At 38.9% G+C, this 21,731-nt stretch overlaps 1 protein-coding gene across 17 annotated transcripts in view; it reads left to right on the forward strand.

Moving 5' to 3' along the window:
* The window catches only part of THRB (thyroid hormone receptor beta), a 174,884-nt gene that overhangs the window by 120,124 nt on the left and 33,029 nt on the right, over positions 1-21,731 (forward strand). For 16 of the 17 annotated variants that reach the window (XM_075745825.1, XM_075745823.1, XM_075745821.1 and 13 more), the window contains one exon: positions 2,878-2,942. In XM_075745825.1, coding sequence (XP_075601940.1) covers positions 2,936-2,942 — 7 coding nt within the window. In that variant the 5' untranslated portion in view covers positions 2,878-2,935. Of the gene's footprint in view, positions 1-2,877; positions 2,943-16,169; positions 16,660-21,731 lie in introns of those variants that run through there. The other variant, XM_010305462.2, reaches the window with a different exon arrangement.

The raw sequence follows: 21,731 nt of genomic DNA on the forward strand, positions 1-21,731 counted from the left end.
CAATAATTTTAGGGTTAGTAACTAATTATTTACAGGAGGGGCAGAATTTTTATTTGAAACACTCAATTGTTTACTTCAAGAGCACTTGTGTGTCACTGAGTCACCAAACCACAATTAAATTCTGGGAAATGGCTTATTGTTGAGGTTCACGGGGTCCCATGACATGGTGGGATGGGTCACAGTCTGATTTTAATTGGAGGCCTGATCTAAATCTGTATCCTCTTTAATCTTTTGATTGACAGACTGCGAAGGATTTTGAAGTTCCACAAGATGTCAGTAGCAAAAGAAAGATCTTATACCATCGCCTCTGGTTGTGTTCTTTGTACATGGCAAATATCAAGCAGCGTGTTTGCTTTTCCCTTAAGACTTTAAGGTGATACTGCCTTTTCTGAGAAGAGCCCAGACAGAGTCTCGGGTGATTTGCTTGGAAGAAAAGACAAGGAGACAAAAATACATTGTAACATGTGCGCTGGAGGGTATTTTACCAGTTCCTGCTGTAAAACTTTGAGTAGGTTTTACTTTGCACTTGCTTTACAAATACAGTAAACATTATGGGGAGGGGTTTTTCCCCTTTTTTCTTTTTTTTTTTTCTTTTTTGGGGGGGAGGGGAGTGGTTGTGTTTTGTTTTTTGAATCATGAAGCAATTCTGAATCTTGGAGTAGCAATTAATTTAGTTTAAAGATTTACCAGATATGGCCAGTTAATGTAATGAGGCATAAAGTGATGAAAAAGATAGGCAGTACATTACGGAGAAGATAATAGAGCTGTTAATTCAGAAGGTCGAGATTTGCACGGAGGAACCCCCCCAGTGGTGCAGCGCAGACGTGGGCCCGGCCGTGCTGTGGGCAGCGCGGGACTCCGCCACGCCGCGTGGGGCCGTGCTGTGGGCAGCGCGGGACTCCGCCACGCCGCGTGGGGCCGAGCCGCCCCCGGCGCTTTGGGCTCTCCCGTGCTCCTCCGGGCTGCTCCCGCGCGGCCGCCAGGGGGCGCCGCCGCACTGCATTGCTCCGCGCTGCGCGGCGCGGCGGCTGTTTCTGAATAAAAGCGCGCGGGGGGGGAGGCACCGTGCCTGCTGGCCCTTGCGGGGGGACGGGCGGGTGGGTGTCGGCTCTTTTCTATACCTTACGGGCGGGCAGCCGTTCTTTCCTGAGTATGGGGGATAGGCACTGGCTTCCGCCTTGTTTCGAGTAGCGGGACGCGAAAGGGCGACGGGCTGGGGCGGTACGAGGCCCGCAAAACGCGGCGGGGGTGTCCCGCCGCCATCTTGTGGAGCTTTTGAAGGGTGACTGCAGAGCCTCAGGTGTCTGAGCTCCCGGGAGGGTTTTCAGCCCTCACCGGTGCTGCGCTCAGGAAGCTGGGGGGGGGGTATGTTGATCAGCTTAGGTGAAACTGCGAGGTTGCGTCCCAGATACATTAATTACACGGTACATGCAATTGCTGCAGTTCACCTGCTTTCTTATTCTAGTGTTGTAGTCTGTGCCTAAATAGAGCAGATGCACTCGATGTCCTTTCAGCCTGCTGTTGATGGAGGGTATTTATTTCAAGCACAAGGAGGGGAAACGCTCCTGGTCTGAAGAGGCAGTGGCTGGGAGGAAATCCAGACAGGGCTGTGGTGCTGAATATAGGGAGAGACATAAAACCCAGAAGTTTGTCAACAAAGGCAAGACCAAAGGACAGTTTCTTAACATAACATGTTGATCGGGATAATCTAAGAGAGATTCTGCTTCCCCTATGAAATGTCATTTGCATGCTAACATTAAAAGGTACATGTTTCCTGACAATCAAGAGAGCGTGACTGATCCAGGCTAGTTTTCCCCTGGCATTAGCAGGGTCAGTTGTAGGCCTGGGATTTCTTATTTAAAAATTCTAATGAGATCTTGTCACTATTCTGGAGTAATGCCTTTAGGATGGTCTCCTCTTGGATTAGATTGTTGGTGCTTAAACCAGGGAGTGAGCTGGGATCATCCAACTGGGCACTGGGTTTTAGGCTGGGAGGCTGAATGGGGGCATGCTGCCTGTGATACCTCTGAAAAGCAGTATGGCTAGTATAAATGCAGGTGCTGCTGAAGGAAGATGCAGTGGCTTTCTCTCCTGACACAAAATTAGCTTGCAGGGCTTTGGTCTTTGCTACCAAACAGAAAAGGAGTATGGTTAATATGTCAGTGTGTATGTATGGACACATCAATGGGGGAGGCAATCTAAATATTAAAACAATGACTTCAGGGTGCCAAATCCAGTTCCTCACAGCTGCAGTTTTCACCTTAATAAAACAGAAGATGCCATTGTGCAAAAGTTAAGTAATAAGTACATGCAAATCAGTTTCCTACCAAATGAGTAAAATTACTATTTACATCTCAAAACTTTGTTGTAAAAGTTGATAGAGTTCTGAGTTTCAAGTGATGAAGAAGAATCAGTGTAACTGTAGACAGATAATTTCTAATTCCTTTGAATCCTCTATTACTGAACCTGAGAGTAATGGGCATATATCATTAGGAACTGTAAAGTAAAAATTAGCTCCTAAAGCTATGTATTAGACCTAAAGGAACTTCTGCAAAAAATTAAGGGAAAGTGTTCCATGACGTGAGCAGAAGCTTTTTTCTGCTTCGGTAGCCACCAGCTTTTTGACCTTGCTTCCAAATCCCTGTAACCTACCGCTCTTCCAGTCCACCAGGTTTTGGGCTTGACTTGCATTCATTGCTTCATGCTGTTCAGAAGGGTGCACTGAATTTAATGTGTTAAGTCATCAAACATGGACCATGGTATTCAAGGTCCAAAATGTTCTATCCTGTTTAAATGTTAATGGTATTCTGCAGATTTGCATTTATTGATGTATTACATGGGGATTTTTTTCTCCTTCTTTTTTTGTTTTTTTGGCAGGTGACATTGGTGACGGAGGAAGAACAAGAATGATTACATATCCATAACTCCCAGCAGTATGTCAGGTAATCATATTTCATAAGAGCATCTATGCACTATTTCTTGCTTTGCTGGAGTGATTATTATCCAATATTTACTGCAAAATGCTGCTTTAACAAGTTCTGAATGCATTGGTGCTGGGAATTGATGTCTTTCCTCTACCCAGAGCATAGAGATGTGGGGCACATAGTAATCTTCCCCAACATTTTTCCACTGAAACGCTCATCCTCCTTGGTTTTGTATTTTGTTCTAAATGCACATTCCAACTTCAATGTTTCTGCTGAAACTGCCAGTACAGTGACAGTTTCTGCTGAATATGTTGGCCTAAGTTATTTTGTAACGTGGACATATCCCCTGAGGCTCAAAGTGAGACAGTCAGATTCATTTGACATAGATGACCAAGTGCTCTTCAGATAATAATTGACTAGGTCTGCAGGTGGACTAAAGATCCAGAGTTGAAATGACCATTAACCATTTTAAGTCCTCTTAACTATCATATCCCTGCCAGTTGCAAAGCATTTGAAATTAGCAGTGTCAAAAAAAAAAACAAACCCCAAAACCCATATATTCAAATCCCAGAACAGGGTGTCTAAAACAATGTTATTACGTGGAGATCATATAGAAAGCCAGAGAATTTCAGACTTCCAGAATTTGTTTTAGTACTCATCAGATTGCATGAGAAAAGGAAATGTTATGCTGATACTGTTTGTCAATGTATATTTCAAGAGCCAAATGCCATAAACAGGACCTTTTAAAAGCCTGTTTGTAAAATGCAGCTTGTGCTACATAGGGAAAGTCATAACAAACAAGCCTGAATTCCTGGTGTTATGCTCAAGTGACAGTTTATTTTTACTGAGCGGGCAGATCAAGTATTCTTTCTCCTGGAAGGCTCCCATCCTTCTGTGTTGGTCAGCAAGGGAGATAACAGCTGCTTCACCAGCAAAGCTGGTCTTTTAAATTTAGGGTCCTAGGTGTGAGGTGCGGAGTAAAATTCATGGGGAGGAACGCAGGAATATTTAAAGGCATGCTTTCATAGTAAAATGTATTATTTGATAATACGCAAAGATGCATCATTTTACTTCTGTGTTTATGGTTTCTTTGTCCGTTGAAGCAGAGGTTAGGCACAGCTGAATATAAGACAGACGTTATCGAGGCTTTTCGTGGAATAAAATTACCTGACCTTTTTGATTGGTGTGTCAGGCTCTGGATTAGTATCTCCACCACCTGAAGATGGGGAAGGAATTGCTATCCTTAGGCTACATTGGCAAGGCTAGAGTGTTTTTGCATTCTTCTGCAGGCATTCTAGGCATGATAGTTTCATTCAGCAAATACCTGGTTTTGGAAAAATTTAAAGCATTGATATGTAACTCAATCTCTCCAGCCCTCTGATGTGCTCTCTTCTGTCTTGTGTTATAACTGTGGTTTTTGACCTTTTATTACAGAGCTTAATTTTGCTGTGGTTTTGGAGGGAGTGATGAGTGGCTTGTGCTATGTGATGGCAAGAGGTGGGGAAGGAAACACAGCGTACCCCTTCATCTTATTGATTTGGGGTGTAGCTTCCTATGGAGGAGGGGTTTGTGGAGAATTCCCACTAGCATGCTAACTAGACCTATATTCCTGGACTTCCCCCCAGCAGGGCAACTCTGTGAAGCTCAGTGAAATGCAAAGCCTAATTGGAAGGACTTAGATTTTCTGCATTTTTTTTGAAAGAAGTGGGCAGAAGAAATATGTGCAAAGAAAATAATTGCCAGGAAGAAAAAAAAGGTTCATTGCAGAAGATGATTGTTGGTGCAGCTGTAGATGTCCAGCACTTTTCATTATGAGCAGTTTATACTTTCTGTTTCTCATTATAGGAATGAAATTCCCTACATGAGTGTGAATGTGAAAAGAAGCATGGATGAAATAAAAATCTTTCAAACTCTATAAAAATGGCATAAATACCACCATCCAGAGCCAGACAGGACTCCTTTCCTAATGAATGAAAATGAAAGCTTAGATTCTGTTACTGAGTCACTGGAATACAAGAGCAGAATCTAATCCAAAACCAAACCAGTTGCCTAAAATAATAGGCTGTATTATTCTAATTTTTTTGATAGATGATTTCTCTGCCCATGTGTTATATTTTTACTGCAGTAAGAATTTTCTTCTCATAGGCACTGTCCAAAAGCCTGCAGTTTCTAGTGCAATCTAGAGTTTTTCTGACAGAAGATTGTAGAATTTGGCCTTCGGTAGTAAAGCTAGGCTTTACTACATTTGCAGTTGCCATAGGAAAAATATTTTTAATATTTTGACATCTCAGCTTTAAAAACACGTACTGGTGTGATTATTTTATGGCACACATCTGTAATTGTATGTGGTTATAGCTTTTAATAGCGAGTTCAGGTTTGCCAAAGTTATGGGTAACATGGAAGGATTTCAGAAGTGTAGAAACCCTTACTTAAAAGTGAATAAAATGAAAAATAAAAAGCAAAATGAATGCACCAGGTACAATTTTTGCATGCAAAAAAATAAACTGAAAGGTAAATGCTGAGTTAATGAAGTCCAAACTATTCTTCCTTTTTCTTAGAATGCAGTCAAAATAGAGTTCACACAGCAGTACAGATGGAGTTAATGAACACCTAATATTGGTACTTGATGGCATTAGAAGCTGACAAGTGAAAAGTGGGACCTACAGGTTTTGTAAGCACTGTGCTTATCAGTATACTTTTGCAACTATGCCAATTCTAAGTGTCGAAACTTACCTAACCAGTTTTACGTAGGTATAACTCAGATGATGACCAAACGTGGAGATAAAGGGATGCTTCTGGAGAGGGAGAGCTGGACATAATACATCTGGCAGTTGAGTACCAAGTCTGAGACAAATGCACTCTGTTCTCATAAACTAAAGTTTGGTACATCATTAAAATAAATAATTTTCAGATGAGTAATCACACATAGAAATGTAATAAAGCAAATCTGAAAGTTTAGCTTTCCTGTTTTGAAACCTGATTTTTTTAAACATTCGTTGTCTTTTATGATAAATGCTGCAGCAGATGTGATGCTTTTAAAGAACATCATCAAAAATGCGTTTGGGGAATGTTAAATAAAATATGTTCGGTTATTGTTTTTTTAAATAGAAATAAGTGGCAAATGACTGATTAGATGCCCCCCCAGTTCATCAGCAGCTTTACAGTTGGCACCAGCAATTAATGTCCACAGATTAATAACTGGGGGAAAAAAATATAAACATTTTTAAAATTAGTTCTATCATCTTAGCAATAACTCTAAATCATTCTGCCATACATTTGCACAATAGAATAAAAAAATTAACAAGTTGAAAAGTAATATTTTCTCACTGAGAAGATATTTCAAACAAATAAGTATGTAACATAGTTCATTAAAAAAACAAAATCTTGTTTAAATACTCTAGTGAAACATCTGGCTGTATCATCACTGTTCACTGGCAATAGTCATTACTCACTAGCAGTAATCTATCACTGAAGACTTCCTTCTGTACAAGCCTCAGCAGATCTTCGTCTTCATTTACTTGAGTGAGAACTGAAGCAGGAATTCAAGAATGGGTTCTTAAAACCAGAAAATAGTATTTGCAGAGTACAGTAAATCTGATGAATTTCACCTTCGTGGCAGATGAAGGGAGACTGTAAAGAGTGTAATAGTGGTGTCAGTGAAGTCTGCAGCAGCTCTTTCACTGACTTCAGTAAGGCCAGGATACTTTTACTCAGCTTTTACTTGGAGTTTCATAATCAACTCGGACATTGTGCTTCTACTCTCAAACATTCACACTGTTCTATTTGGTAATGACTGTAAAGTTAGATCAAGATAGGAATTATAATAAAATTAAGTGCTTACATTAGGGAATATAATTTAAATGTCATAAATGCATATTTTCAGTAAGTAGAATTTAATATGCAGCATTTCTTGTAACGGGCCATTCATTTGGAGAAGAAAATTAACCAGATTTTGTGCAACAAATCTGTTTGAAAACGAGTGTCTCCAAGGGTGTTGCATGTAGTTTCCAAGAACTGGGAAAAGTAGTAGGATAGGAAAGGTACCATCTTTTCTTCATGAGTCTTTTAACTGTAATGCTTGTTAACCTGTAAACTTGCCATTAATTCAGAGGGAGGATAGTTTGTGTAACATCAGTTGAGAAATTATTTCTCCTGAATTTCTGTAATGATTTTCCTAGGATAATTTAATTTGACATACATCACTGTCTGACACTTCTTGTCCACCAGACCATGATAAAATCCAACTAACTCAAGTGTATTATTTCTTTTAAGTAATGGACTTTTTAGAAGGACAGTAATAATATAAGAGTTTGTTACGCCAGGATTCAGCAGCTTTGTAATGAGCTTTTAGGGATTTTCAAAAGGTTAACAAGATTTATATTGTGGGATGTTTTTGCATGAAGCTATGAATCATTCCATGATGGCTCTTATTACTTAGAAGCGTATTTTTGAATATGCAGTTAAAAATATCCCACTTGGTAAGTTCTAGGTTACAGACATTCTGGTTTAATTTTAACTTTTTTGTTTTAAACTTTAATGTTTTAAAAAGTGCTTTCAAAAGGTGCTATACAAATACAAAAGTTTCAAAAGGCAAGTAGTCTGTATAACATTTTGTAATGTTTCAGATTTTTTGTACGTTCTTTAATAAAGTGTTGGGTTTTTCTTTCCCATCATGGAGGGAGAAAAAGGCTCTCTAAAGAGTGTTTTTTCTTTAGGAGATACATAAAGATCTTATGTCTACGTGTTTCTAAAGGTGCTTAAGTTTGGTATTTACAACTCAGGGATACCTGCTATATTTTTCAGATAAGATGCACACATTTTTTAAAAAATTTGGATCTGGTTGGATTTCACAAAGAACAGAGAAAACAAACACGTATTTTTTTAGCTTTGCAACATCTGTTAGCCATTTTCTTAAGTATCTTTCATTATGTTAGTGCTGATATTTTTTTCGTTTTCTTTTTTTTTTTTTTCAATAATCCATCAGTATACTTAGTCCCTTTCTATGGTCATTTTATTTAAATCAGAGGTGCTTCTATTCGTTAACTTGTCTTTCTCAAATTAATTTCTAATGGGAGCAGACTTGTGCTTGAAATTGCGAGTATTGTTCTTATGCTGTGTAACAGTGTGTTTCACTGCTGCCATCAGTTAAAGGAGTGCGTAGTGTTGTCAATATAAGACATACTTGTTAATTTCACAGGTAAAACCCTTTCAAAATAGTTAGTTAAAAACCCAAAAATTACGTTGTGTTTTTTCTAAGTCTTCTCCACTAGCCTATAGAATAAAACACTTTCCTTTGCCGCAGGAGTTGCAACCTGCCATTTTATGGTCTTCGTCAGCCTGACCACAGACTGCTGCTCAGTTCTTCTGATGACTGTATGTCAGAGCAATGAACTTAGCTTACTTGTCGTTGATGCAGTTCTGTAGGTAGAGAGGACTGTAATTTTTTGTGCCAAATGTTAAGTCTGTTGTTGAACTATAGGAAAGCTACTACCCAGTCAGGCATTTTCCAGTTATTTCCATATTAAAAAAATACCTTTTACATTCCCTACTTGCATTTCTGATTATGTTCTTTAAAAGCATCAGATTTGCTACAGCGCTTATCATAAAAGAAGGCAAATGTTTCAGGCAATGTTTAAAGGTTGTAAAACATGAAGGCCAGACTTTCAGATCTGTGTTATGTATGTGTGTCATGGTTTAACCCCAGCCAGCAACTAAGAACACAGCTGCTTGCTCCCCCTCTGTGGGATGGGAGGGAGAACCAGAAGAGTAAAAGTGAGAAAACTCATGGGTTGAGATAAAGACAGTTTATTAGGTAAAGCAAAAGATGCATACAGAAGCAAAGCAAGACAAGGAATTAATTTACCACTTCCCATGGGCAGGCAGCTGTTCAGCCATCCCCAGGAAAGCAGGGCTCCATCATGCCTAACAGTTATTTGGGAAGACAAATGCCATCACTCCCAATGCTCCCCCCCTTTCTTCTTTTTCCCCCAGCTTTATATGCTGAGCATGACATCATATGGTATGGAATATCCCTTTGGTCAGTTTGGGTCAGCTGTCCCGGCTGTGTCCCCTCCCAACTCCTTGTGCACCCCCAGCCTACTCATGGGTGGGCTGAGAAGCAGAAAAGGCCTTCACTGTGCATAAGCACTGCTCAGCAGTAACGAAAATATCCCTGTGTTATCAACACTGTTTTCAGCACAAATCCAAAGCACAGCCCCATACTAGCTACTATGAAGAATAGTAACTCTATTCCAGCGAAAACCAGCACAATGTGATTGCATGTCTGAAAACTATTTAGACCTGTACCAAGCTTCAGTTTATTTCAAGTTTTAAAGACTTCTCTCCTCACATCCCAGTTTGCCTTTCTTTCTGAAGAAGCCTTTGACTACATTATTTGGGCAAACTTTGTTTACGTGTTGGTTTTTGTCTTCCACAAATCATGTATTTGTCAAGACTGCTAGTTTTAGTACCTCTTTTTTTTTACCTGGCCATTGCTCAAACCTCCATCCTTGAACAGGCAGTGTTATTTCAAGATACAGAGTCTCTCTTTAAGCAATTCTAGAACTAAAATAGCTTGAACTGTTTCATCATGAAAAAAACAATTATGTGCATATATCCCCAGGATTTGCTGTTAGTAAAGAGTGGCCAAAAATATGTCCATTCCTCAGTGGGGAGGAATGGAAGGTCTAATGTGGTATTAAGGAAAGACCATATGAATTGATTTGAAAGCTCATGGCAAAAGTAGTACTCAGATTCAGGATTTTACAAAATGGTGGTACTGATTTGAAGTGATTTGTGGAAGTGATTTGAGTGATTTCCCAAATTGTTTCACTGGAATTTACACATTTTTAAAGATTTTATGGTATTCTGATCCATAATCTGGTAATGATTTTTTGGCTTCTGACTTTTATTTTAGTAGGTTCCCAGGCATTAAAATAATTACCTAACAAAACATGAAGAGGGTAAAAATCCATTAATGTTCCCACATTCACACAAGCAGTGGTCAGCAAAATGAGTCCTGGAGAAGTGGATTGCTGTCAGCTGGTCATCAAATTAATCTTGGTTTAAAACAGAGGGAGGTGGTTCTGCACATGAGAGAGACAGATACTGGAACTCCTTACCAGAGGGTGTTGTGAATGTAAGAAGTGTACACAAGAGGAGACTGGGCTGCACTTCAAAGACTAATAGCCTTGGGTATTACTGCAGTTTAGATGATAGGCTACAGAGGCTCAGGCAGTCCCTTGGGCTAACAGTAGTTGGGGATTGGAACACTGTTGCTGGGATCTCTCATATATGCTTGCTTTGTTCTTGCTTTTCCCTGGGTATCCACCCATGGCTCCAGATGGAGAACAGCAACCAGGTAAGCCCTGTGGTTTGAGCAGAACTGCCATGCTCTCAGAAAAACTCCCTCCCATGTGTTGTACAGGACTATGAGAGGATCAAATGCATGGGACTGTGTTGGTTAACATCACCTTTCTCGTTCCATTGTGTATCTTACTGCTTTTTCCCAAGTAGCTTTGGTCATTCCTTTCTTCCAGTATTTTTACTGTATCTGTAGCTGTCACAAGATTCCATATTTGGTACACAACTCCTGTTCATTCCAAGGAGAGGGTTTCAGATAGCTCTTTACATATCAAAACCCTGAACCATTTGCTCCTCTGTGCTCAGAACCTGCCTCTGGTTATCTTAGAGATGAGCTATCACGTTCTTCTCAATATTCTTTTCCTCTGATTAATTTTTTCTTATGTTTAGAAATTTGAGCATAATGTGAAGCCCAGGTTCTTGATGAGATAAGTATATGTCTAGTACTACTTTAATAGTTAATAGAAATTCAGTGTGTTTTTAAAAAGCGATTACACTGGTTCACACTGAGGGGCTCATTAAGATATCTGTCAGTAGGAACAAGGATAAAGCTATTACACGGTATATTGCAAGTTAATGTTACCTTTTCTTACACATTAAAAACTCTTTACCAAGTTTATTGTAATATCTGCGCACTCTTCATTTATGGTGATGTAATCTTTGTCCAGAAGATTGTTTGAAAATACTGAAATTTAAATTATATTGAAAGCTATATTCTAAAATGTAATATTTAAATATTTTATAATATTGCCACTGTTAAAGTGAGTAACAGTACAACAGTCCTGGATTAAATAATCCTGGCACTATTTACTTCCATAAGGATACACATAAACTCACATTTCTGAAATACCGGAAACCAGGTAGGGGTTTCAGTAGACAACACTAGTGCTACCTGCTAATTACAGCCCCTTTCTCTCATTGTACACTTTTTTGTTATAGTCACTGTTGCTTTTACATTTTAAAATTTAGGAAAGAAATCACATGTTCTCAACAGTTTTATTTAGCACATTATATTAGAGCATGGTTTCCATATCTGTAAAGAAGAATCTGGTTAGTCTGTATTAGCTGTTAAAGGATCACACAAACCTAGTTTAAAAGTGGGAAGCTCCATCATGAAGTGTTTCCATGTTTGATAAGGAATAATAAGAACAAAATGCTATGGTGTTATTTGGGAGAAAAGGGAAGGAAGGGAAAGAAGAAAAGAGAGGAGAGGAGAAGCAAAATAAAGGAAAGAAACTTAAATGCTGTGAACTGACTGCAACGTTAATGAGAAAAAAATGAAACCTTAGCCTTGTCAGGCACAGATACTTTTATCATTCCCAGCACAAACACGCATGAAAGCTGTACATGCTTTTACTTATAGTTACTTTGTGTGCTTTAAAATGCTTGTACAAAACGTGAACCAGGTTTTAATTTTGTTGGGGAGATGTCCTTTAATTGTAGTTTGCTTGCTTTTTTTTCCTGAAGTCATTAGGTAAAAAATCATTTAGTGTTCTTGGACTGGGTCCATACAGAGCTAGGCTGCTTGATCAACCTACTATGCACCCCTTGGTTCTAATCCTGATTATATAGTTGATCTCTCTGAAGCCAACCCACTTCAATGTCCTTAGATGCTTGCATACTTCAATGTTTAAAAAAAAAAAAAGTCAAGTGCCATTGCCCTTGCTGCTCTGTTTTCAGTAAACTTCAAATATAAGAGGAAAAAGTTCATATAATAATCACTTTTGTCAATCTTTTGTTTGGCAATCAAGGAAGTTAATGACAATTCAGAGACTGTTAATATATTACCCTACTCCTACTGTTTTGATCAACTACAAGTTGAAATTTTTACAGGCTGTGAGCAGTTTGGGAGCGTAAATAACTTTTTGTTGTGTGAGGAAGTATCTTTGTAACTGTAAAAACAGCAATCTTCTGACATCCCGGAACTGTTGATTTACCTTTTGCCTTGAATTAAGCAATAGCCTGTTGCTGAGGGTGAAAAAGAAGTGTTTGTGCTCCCTCCCCAAAAGTGTGAGCAATGTAGTCTCTGAGGAGCAGGGACTGATTGCCTGTGTGGTCACACAGCAGCTTTCATCACCAACGGATCTAGCTGTCAACTGGAGCTACTGCAGTATGAAGCAGTTATAACGGTAATACAAATGCCAACCTTGGGTGTAACAGGGCAGATCCCAACCTAGGAAAAAATGGGTGTAGCTCTCAGGGCATAGCAGGGAGGATTTAATGCGATGCCTCGAGGGTGGTTGTGGTGAGCACAGGGAGCAGGCACTCTTTTCAGTGTGCTTTTTGGTCCCGTGCTGTGCGCCCTGAGTTTTTGTCAGGGTCAAAGTTCAGGATAGGTCCACAGCTCATTCCAAAAATAAATGCTGTCCTGGCTGGCTGGCTGGCTACCACCTCCTGTCTTTCTGGAAGAAACAAGTTATGACTCCCTTCTCTTGACATGTGCTGAAGAAGGCGGAGGCTTTTTATGTCTCTTCCTTTACCACTGTTGGCAGATACTAGGAGACAAGTAGGAAAAAAAGCTTATAACTGAGATTAAAACAGCTGAATTATTCAATTGTTTTTATAGTGTTTTATATGCTGACATTCGGATAACACTTGCATACCTGAGAACAGGTCAACCTTTACAGTCACCCGTTAGGAGTCTGTGTCTTGGCCTATAACAAACAATTTCTGAATGATTCTCCTCACCTGTCCTTTTAGTTTAGCTCAGTGGGCGCTTCATCTGCTCAAACTTTTCTGCTTCTATAAAACAAACTTAACTTTAAAGACACACCGATGGGAACTTGAGAAAGTCTTGAACTGTTGACTGCTCATATGCCAGTTACTGCTACAATGTGCTGCTTTTATATCTCTGAAATTACTTGATGATTGCTTTACTTATGTTGACAAGAAGAGCTCTAGGCCCTTCTTATTAGTCCCTCTTTACTCTGAAATAGGGCATGTGGTTTTAGTCGTGATTCATCCCGGTAGGCTGTACCGCTTTCTGGCTTGATTATAGCCATTTTAGCAGTAGCTAGAGGGAGAGAGAGAGATGCTTCTCTTACAATTAGGGAGCTCAGACAAAATTATATTATCATCCTTTATCAAGGGTTTGGGTTTTTTGGATTTGACAAAACCAAGAGCAGAAATAGGAGATATAAACTGCATTCTCTGTTGGGGGGGGGGGAGAAGCTTTTGAGAAATTCAAGCAAGATATGTTAAAATAAAAGGAGTAGACTAATGTAGTCCTGTAGTGAAACTGTAATTTAACATTTTAATAAGCTGAATGGGTAGTTTATGACATATGTATCTGCTGCACAACTATATAGAAAGTATAAGAAAAGGAGGCAAAATATGAGACCCCTGTGTGGTATTTCCTTACAACTTAATCCTCATCTAGCAAAATTTCAATGTAAAATGTCCCCGGTGATTGAAGGGAATTTGTGAAATTAAGTGGAAGCTTGTAAAATTAAATAAACTGTAGCTAGCATAGGAGTCAAAATAGTGAGCCAAATTTTGGAGGGAACTAAGAGGAAAAGAGAGGATAAAGCTGCTTGGTGTTGGGTTAGCCTTTGTAAACTCCGCCTGGGCAAATTCCAGATGATGGAAGCTATAATAGAATCTGTTTAATCTCATAGTTTAAATGTGTCTAGAATCATATTTTAAAATCCCACAAATGCTGTGCAAACACAGAAATTGGAAAATATGTTTTAAATTTTTTTTTAAGTTAAGGAGGGTTTTGGAGTTCCTTGCTAAACTTAAAAATCTGTAAGCCTTGTGTGATGTCCTCTGAATCCTTGCAGAACAAGTTTTACCATTGCAGTGAGTGTATGGTTTTTAATTAAAATTAAAGGTAAAGCAAATCCGCATGATATAGGCTAAGAGACAGTAAAGATGGCCTTTAATATCAAAGATAAATTTGGGGAAAAGATATAAAAATTTTTGCCTAACAAGATTGAACAGCCTGGATTAGGAATCACTGATCTCATTTCCAGGTCTAAGAGCAAGAACTGAGTAACTGAGGATATAACTGACTTTTTTAAAACAAGGTCAAGAGTTGTGTGGGGTCAGTAGTCTGCTCAAGAAATCAGAGAAGTATCTATTTATGAGTGAATTATAGAAAAGCCTGTATTTTTTTATATGTATATTGCACATGCCTGACTCTCACATTTATATAAAAATGCAATATTATCCATGCAGGGAAATAACTAGAACATGAAGGAAGACAAGGAAGAGGAGAGTAGCTGAAGGGTACGTTATCTGAGGTTACACAAAGCCTGGTGGAAGGGTGGGTTATAGTGCACAGTTCCTCTCCGTGCCAAGATGCGTGAAGTGGCCAAGTTAGGTTCAGATCTTACAGGGAAGTTCTGTGCAGCTCCCAGAGGGTCTTACCAGAACAAGCCAGTCTGTCCCTCTGAGCTTAAATTTATTATCAAGTCTAGAAGATAGAAAAGTGTTCAAATTATGGAAAAAAAAAAGTTTTATATTCTGTTCTTTTAATTTTTTTAAATTGCCTGGTATTTTCTGGGTGACTTTCACTATTCTATTTTAAATCTGATTATCCTCCTACAAATGATATTCTCTTGCCGTATTACCTGCATTTAGAGTTAGTTTTTAATTTTACTGAGAAAACCAAGTCTGAACTAAGAGCAGATCTATAAAGTCAGAAGCAAGTAGGTAAGTGCAAATTCTGTAGTTAACTCACCTGCCCTGTGCATTGAAGTCTCTGATGCCAGGTAGTTTCTTATACAAATCCATGTTATTGATGTCCAGCTGGGATGCAGTGAGTAGAAGGAATGGACTTTTACCTTCAAATATCAGGTGAGCTTACACTCCTAGCAGAAAAAAAAAGTATACATTTACATTTAAAATTAAATAAGATATTGAGGAAAGCTATATATACTATCAGGGATTAACGTAGGATAACAGCATTTAATACTAACCATAATTAAGTCTTCTGAATATGTCCTGTATTAGCAATGTTCCACTTAACAGAAGTATTAAGACAAAACTTTCAGAAACAGCAATGGCATGATAGATCCGGTAACTGAAATCCAAAGTTATTTTTTAATCATTTTTATCAGGAAATTAGTGTGCACTTAGTATGCACTTATTTACGAATATGTATATTAATTACTTTACTGAGTGAAATGTATGTAAAATTACCTCTTAGGTCCATTAAAATAGCAGAATCTTACTATGATTAAAACCACAGTGGGTATCACTCATCAAATATCTGGAATTTGCTATTTTCTATATGCAAGTCAGAAAACTATTTTGTATTTGAATTTTGATACATATAAAATAATTTCTTTAAATGTGGAATGTCACCTCTGATGTGTCATTTCTATAGCATTTAGTTTTGCTACCCAAAAATAGAAAATGGGCTATATTTAATTTTGCAGATTTACCAACTAGTGGTAGCTCAGTTTCTTCCATATCAAATAAATATATTTGCCTAATCATTATGACTAATTAGATCAACCCATGCTTTAGTATTGTTTGTTATCTGTGCTGGACCCAGATGTCCAAACTCCTGTGATAAAATTAGCGTCTCTGATGATACTCCACTGTGACCACAACCAGAGAAAGGCAGTAGGTAGCAAAAGCGGAACTGCTAAGCATGCCCACATAAGAATGTCACACTTAGGTAACAGAGTGTCCCTCAGGTCAGCCTACGATAAGAGCAAAGTCAAACAAGGCTGAATCCTTGATGTTTTGTGTTTTAAGTATCTGAAAATTGTTCACGACCAGCCTCGACCTACAAGACCTCAAATGATCATATGAGCAAGGCAATAAATTGGTGGTAACTTGCCCTGAGGCCCATGTTGTAGTTGCGATGTTGTGAAAGTTACATCTAGTGTTAGCCTGTCCACATAGATCTGCCTACTTGTTCAGGCTTCACAGACGGGAAAATATTATATTTACTTGTGCCGAAGGGGAACTATGGTGGCTGAATGGGCATGGCTGAAAGGCTCTGCGTCGTATCAGTGCGGTCAAGTGGAGATGCACAGGAATACCACGGCATCAGGAGAGCTGGGGAACCACTTGCTTTCCAAAACTCCACACCTGAGCAAGATTTTGGCAATGCCAACAGTTTGTAGCTCTGCAGTATTTGCCAAACATCCAGGACGTGGCCTCCTGTCATGGGACAGACTGATTCACCTTCCTGGCAGAAATCAGAAATGGAATATAGTGGGCATAGCAGAAAACCATTTGCGTAGGAAAAGACACTCCAAAAATTATGATATGCAGAGGAATGGACAGCAGCTTTTGCAATGTCGGCATGCTTCAACTTGGACTAGCACAGTTTTACAGCCAGGCCATACAAAAGCAAACTTTCAAGTCATGTCAAGTGCCCAGGAATACCAAAAAGAAGAAAAAAAGTGTAAAGGTAACTGGTATTATTATGCAGAGCACAGCAAATGCTGTATTAAAAAACAAGCAAACAAACAAAAAAACCCCAGGTTGTTATATCTTTGTGTATGGTCAGGGGTTTGGCCATTGATAAAAGCATTATTATGTGGGGGGTGTTTTGATGTTACCAATTTTTTCAATTTAAATTAATTTTTTTTCAGCAGGGATAATTGTGATTTTTAGTATTCCTTTTTATTCCATTTAATAGCTTTGTGAAGAGCCTTGATGTCAATGTGTAGAGTACTTGCTGGAGTTTTCTGTGTGATACCTAACAAAATAATACCTATTCCTTTAGCCCTTAAAAACGTATTTGTTTCTCTTCATGGTCTTGATAAAGCTGATCAAAAATCTTTTCTGAACCTGGCTTTTAAAAATAAAGCATATCCTTGATACACTAAAAATGCAAAGGCAAATGAAAGCATTCTTTTACTACTTTCAGGGTGTCCATCTCTCACCTGTGACTGTGTTGTTTGCCTTTTCTTCTTTCTTACTATTAACCATCCCCAAAGCCTCAGTAAGTGCATATACAGAATGCAAATAAATGGAACTTCTTGTCAGGAATATTCTTTGCCAGGAGACTTAACCATTTTCTTGCAGGTAGCTTTTTTTGTCACGTCAGCACAGCATTGAAGGCATTCTTTTTAAGAATTGCAGTTGCTTAGGTATTAGCACAAATTTAGTGCTTAAGTTATTTTTATTCCTTTTAAACTGGGATAAATAGTTCTTCATTGTTCTTTGCCTAAAAAATAATTACTGCATATTGGGAGGGAGGGACGACAAGTTGTTTTCTTTTACTTAAGTCTTGTGTCGCTCCAGGAAGAAAGATTACAGTGTCAGGCAGGATATCACCTCATGAAAAAGTTAAACTGGTCTAAGTACCTGATTTCTTTAGATTTAGTTGCTCTTTACCTCAGAGTGCCTCTTTGCTAACAGATGTCAGGTGTTGATCGCTTTAACGTCTTACCGAGGGCTGTCAGGAGGCTGCCAAACCCAGACAGTCCCATCCAAGGCTGTTAATTATGTTGTGTCCAGCTATATTAGCCAGCTTTCTGCTCGGTTTTATTTTTGAACAAATGGCACTTTTTTACCTTAAAGTTTTCATGTGGAGTTGGGGGAGGGAATGACTCAGAAAAGGTACATGTTTTAAGTATTGGCGGTTACTTTCTCAAGAGATAAGCTGTGTAATTAACTGATGTCTGCTAACAGAGTCTTCCAATTATGAGATAGGGCGAGACTTAACAAATTGGGTTGTCTGGGTCACAGGTCTATAATTACTCTTAGCAATATTTGCTCAGAGACCATCTTAAAAGTTGTCAAACACGATTCAAGAATTTTGTTAGCCAGTTTGTTGGCAAAGCTCTCAAGGAGCAAATGCTTTGTGAGAAGGCTGTGTGCTACCTACATGTGTCACACACAGGGCAAGGAAATTGTGTGAGAAAAAGCAAGAACAAACCCTGGAAAATTTCTTGATCGTGAAAGAGTGAGCTCTGTTCTCTTTTAACCAGATTTATTCAAGATGTCAAATATTTTCAGGGAGAGCTGGATCTGTAGTGAATCTGAACGTTGAAATACAAACTATGACATTCTTTGTTATCCAAACAGACTAATGAGTCTGAAGTGTTTCAATAAAAGGCACATCACACTGGCATTGTATGAGTCACATCATAGAAATTTAGTGGCGTGTCGTAACCGGGGTACAGCAGGTTTTGTGAGGGAAGCCGTTTTAGAGAAAGAACTAAATTAATACATGAGAAAAGAGGTGTGCTATTGTGTAAATAAGCTCTTCCTCATGTTTAAACCAAGGGCAGCTAGTTTGAAGCTTGCTGCATCTGTTGCAAACCCGAAGAAATTATTTTATGCCAGAAAGCTTTAGCTCTTTTTCCCTCAACTGTATCACTTGCTATAATAAACATAGTGTAGACAAAATGACAATATTAATGTCTTTGATTCCGCTGAGACATACTCCAGGCACCATCAAATACTATTGTAACTTTACAGCAGCAGAATTCCATAATTCTACATATTTTATGATTTAGTCACAAGTACAGTTTTCAAAATAAGAGCAATACTGTATAGAGGTCATTTTCTGTTCTTGTAAGTGCTCAGTAGTGTTTTGGATTGTGATGCTTGAGTTTTTCTTAGTTTAAGCTGTAATACTACTGTCCAGGAGGGTTGGAACTGATGTGCTAATCTGATATGTAGATTCCTCGAAAGGTAAGTTTGCATAGTCGTATTTTTGAGGCACCATTCTGAGTCTCTGATCACAGTACGTGAAGTGAAATGAATAAGGTAGTGCAAATATATACATTAAAGAGAGGTGGTAACTCATCACATGGACATGGACAGAGCTGTACTTTGCAAATGATGTGTGTTGCAAAAGCCACATCGGTACTTCTACTCAAAAGCTGTTACAGTCTTCAGTAAATTGTCTTTACGACATGAAAAGGTAGAGACTGTCTGGGATCTGTCCCATGTTACATGGTGTGAGTCCTGAAAGTGCAGATTTGTGTTCTCCTTGAAGAGCAGCAATCTAATATTTTTTTTCCCATAACCTTTATCAGAAGTGGCTGAGAGAATGCAGGCAGTGAGAAAATCGATAAATCTATAAATAGGAAATATGCCAGTTACTCTGTAACACATAAAAATATGTATTATAAAACTAGAGGCTGATAATACAAGCATACGTAACTGTTAAGAGCTTAGAAAGTTATGTTTAATTCTTGCAACATGTTCAAACATGCAAACCTTTTTGACCAAACACTGCCTTTCTTTTCATCTGTATGCCTGAAACGTGAGCACAACCAACGTAAGATCCTTCCATGTCGTGCTTTAGAAGCGGCACTCTGCCCTGACAGTGCTGAATATTTTAGAAGTGGTGCGTAGGGACCCTGCCTGCAACACCAAGATAGCCAGGGCTCTAGAGCAGGGGTGCAGAGTTTGGAGCCAGTTGGCAGAGTATGGCTCCTGCGGGCGATAGGCCACCTGCACGGTTACCCAGGTAGTAGAGGTGGACAGCAGGAGCGGATGGTGCTGAATCACACTTCTGGTTTGCATGTCGGGGATCTTGGTCGGTTGGGGTGTACCTTCAGGAGGTTCATCCACGGGAATGCTGTCTTGCCTTAAGGTTTCTTTGGGTTCATTTTGGGGGTTTTTGTAACTGAGTTAAGTCGCAAGTTCATAATTAAAATTTTTAGTCAGAATTTTTAAAACGAGAGTCGATGAAGAGCCGCACAGTCTAGTGTCCGTAAGGCAGTCTCGCCTGCAGACGCCTCCTTGCAGGTGTTCTCAGCCTGACTTCTGCCCACCCAGTGCAACATCACTGACTGCACTCCACTGACTTCTGATTTACACCACACTGAGTATTTCAAAACTTTTGGGGTGTTCAAGACTCATGTCCAGCAAGTAATTTCTGCCTTTTTTAGTACCTGACACCTCAGACTGTGAAGGGTCCAAACTTCGGATCCTCTTCTGCGCAGTATTGAAGTTTCTGTTTTATCACTGGCCTGTTTGCTGGCACTGGAGGTTTTATTCTGCTAGTGGTTAATTTCCATGTGTTCACATAATTAGTTCACTTGTGAACTAATAAAATTTCAAGTGCGATACTACATTGCTGAAGGCAATGAAAGCTCAACATGACATGATTTAAAGACTCTAATATTCAAATCAGAACACAAGACAAAAGTTGTTAATATTGTTTTCTACTCCACTTTCAGACTTTTGATAAAGACCCTGTCTGACTGTCTTTTGTCCGATGATTTAATTTGAAGTGATATATGAAAGGGATGTGCAGGATTGGACCCGAAGAGATTAAAATGAAAATATTTTAGGAATATTTCAGTTTTAATAGGCACGTTAAATCTTTGGAGTGTTTTTTGAACTGATTTGTTTCCAAGGGAACAACAATCTGCAGTGCTATAAACCTTTTTAATGTTAGCACATTACAGGTAAGGAGCCCCCATTCCCCGGCAGTGTTTATCATTCCTTTTTCTTTTTTTTTCTTTTTTTTTCTTTTTTTTTCAGAAAATGCTCTCATCCTTTTTTCTTTCTCTCCTCATTCTTCACAGTTTCATGTAATTTAATTTCCTAGCAGTATTACAGTTGTTCTGACAGAAGTAGTACATATGACACATTTCTAAGCGTTATTGACATAGCAAGAGAAAATGAAAAAATGTTTGAGGGATTTATTTTGGAACAGAGAATAAGTCACAGGCTGTGCCACGTCAAGATACCGTATCCTCAGGTGCCATCCTGGCTGGGATGGCTCTGTCTGCATGCTCTCTCAATTCTGTTTAGTGTTTCAGTAACAAACCTAAGTCAAATCGGGGGGAAAAGAACAAGAGGAGAGAGGAAATTCATAGGAGTTTTGATTCGTCTGGCAAAGCAAATCCACATGGGGAAAAAGTCCCACCAAGAATTTAAAGCCTAGCTCTCCAGAGCTTTGTTGGGTGATGTAAAAGCATCCAGGTATTCTGCTCTGCTAACCTGTAAAATACAGCCTCACCTCTGCAAGCTCTCACATAAATTCCTGTTAGCTGTACAGGAGATCGTTTTGCAGTAAATGAGCAACCCACGTATTGCATTTGTGGAATGTTTTGTTTCTGGGGCTGTGGAGAAGTAAGCTCGGGAGGTTGTATGTGTTACGTTTGTACGTACTACAGTATCATCAAGCCATCGCATAAATGGATACGGTTTCGGGGGTTCTGTGTAAACAACTATTGCAGAGTTTCTTAGGAAACACGGGCATGTTTTTATGAAGTGTTGAACATCCATTCTTGAAAAATCAGATCTTGCCTAAGACGTGCTTTTCGTCACAGACAAAATCACTGTTTATAAAATCTAGATCGTGGGCCTGAGCTAAAATGAAAATTAACTTTTCTTGTGTGTTTTTTCACATTGTATTTCATGATGCTGTTTGTTGAGTTCAATCTTTGGAAAAAACAGCGTGGAGAGCGAGGGTTCATTTGTGTTCTACTTCTGGGATTTCAGTAACTGTTAGTGCTCTTAAGGAAGTAAGATGTTCGTTTAAATTATCAGAGTTTTAGTAGCATA

Source organism: Balearica regulorum, chromosome 2 (genome assembly GCF_011004875.1).
Source record: "Balearica regulorum gibbericeps isolate bBalReg1 chromosome 2, bBalReg1.pri, whole genome shotgun sequence".
NCBI classification, from domain to species: Eukaryota; Metazoa; Chordata; class Aves; order Gruiformes; family Gruidae; genus Balearica; species Balearica regulorum.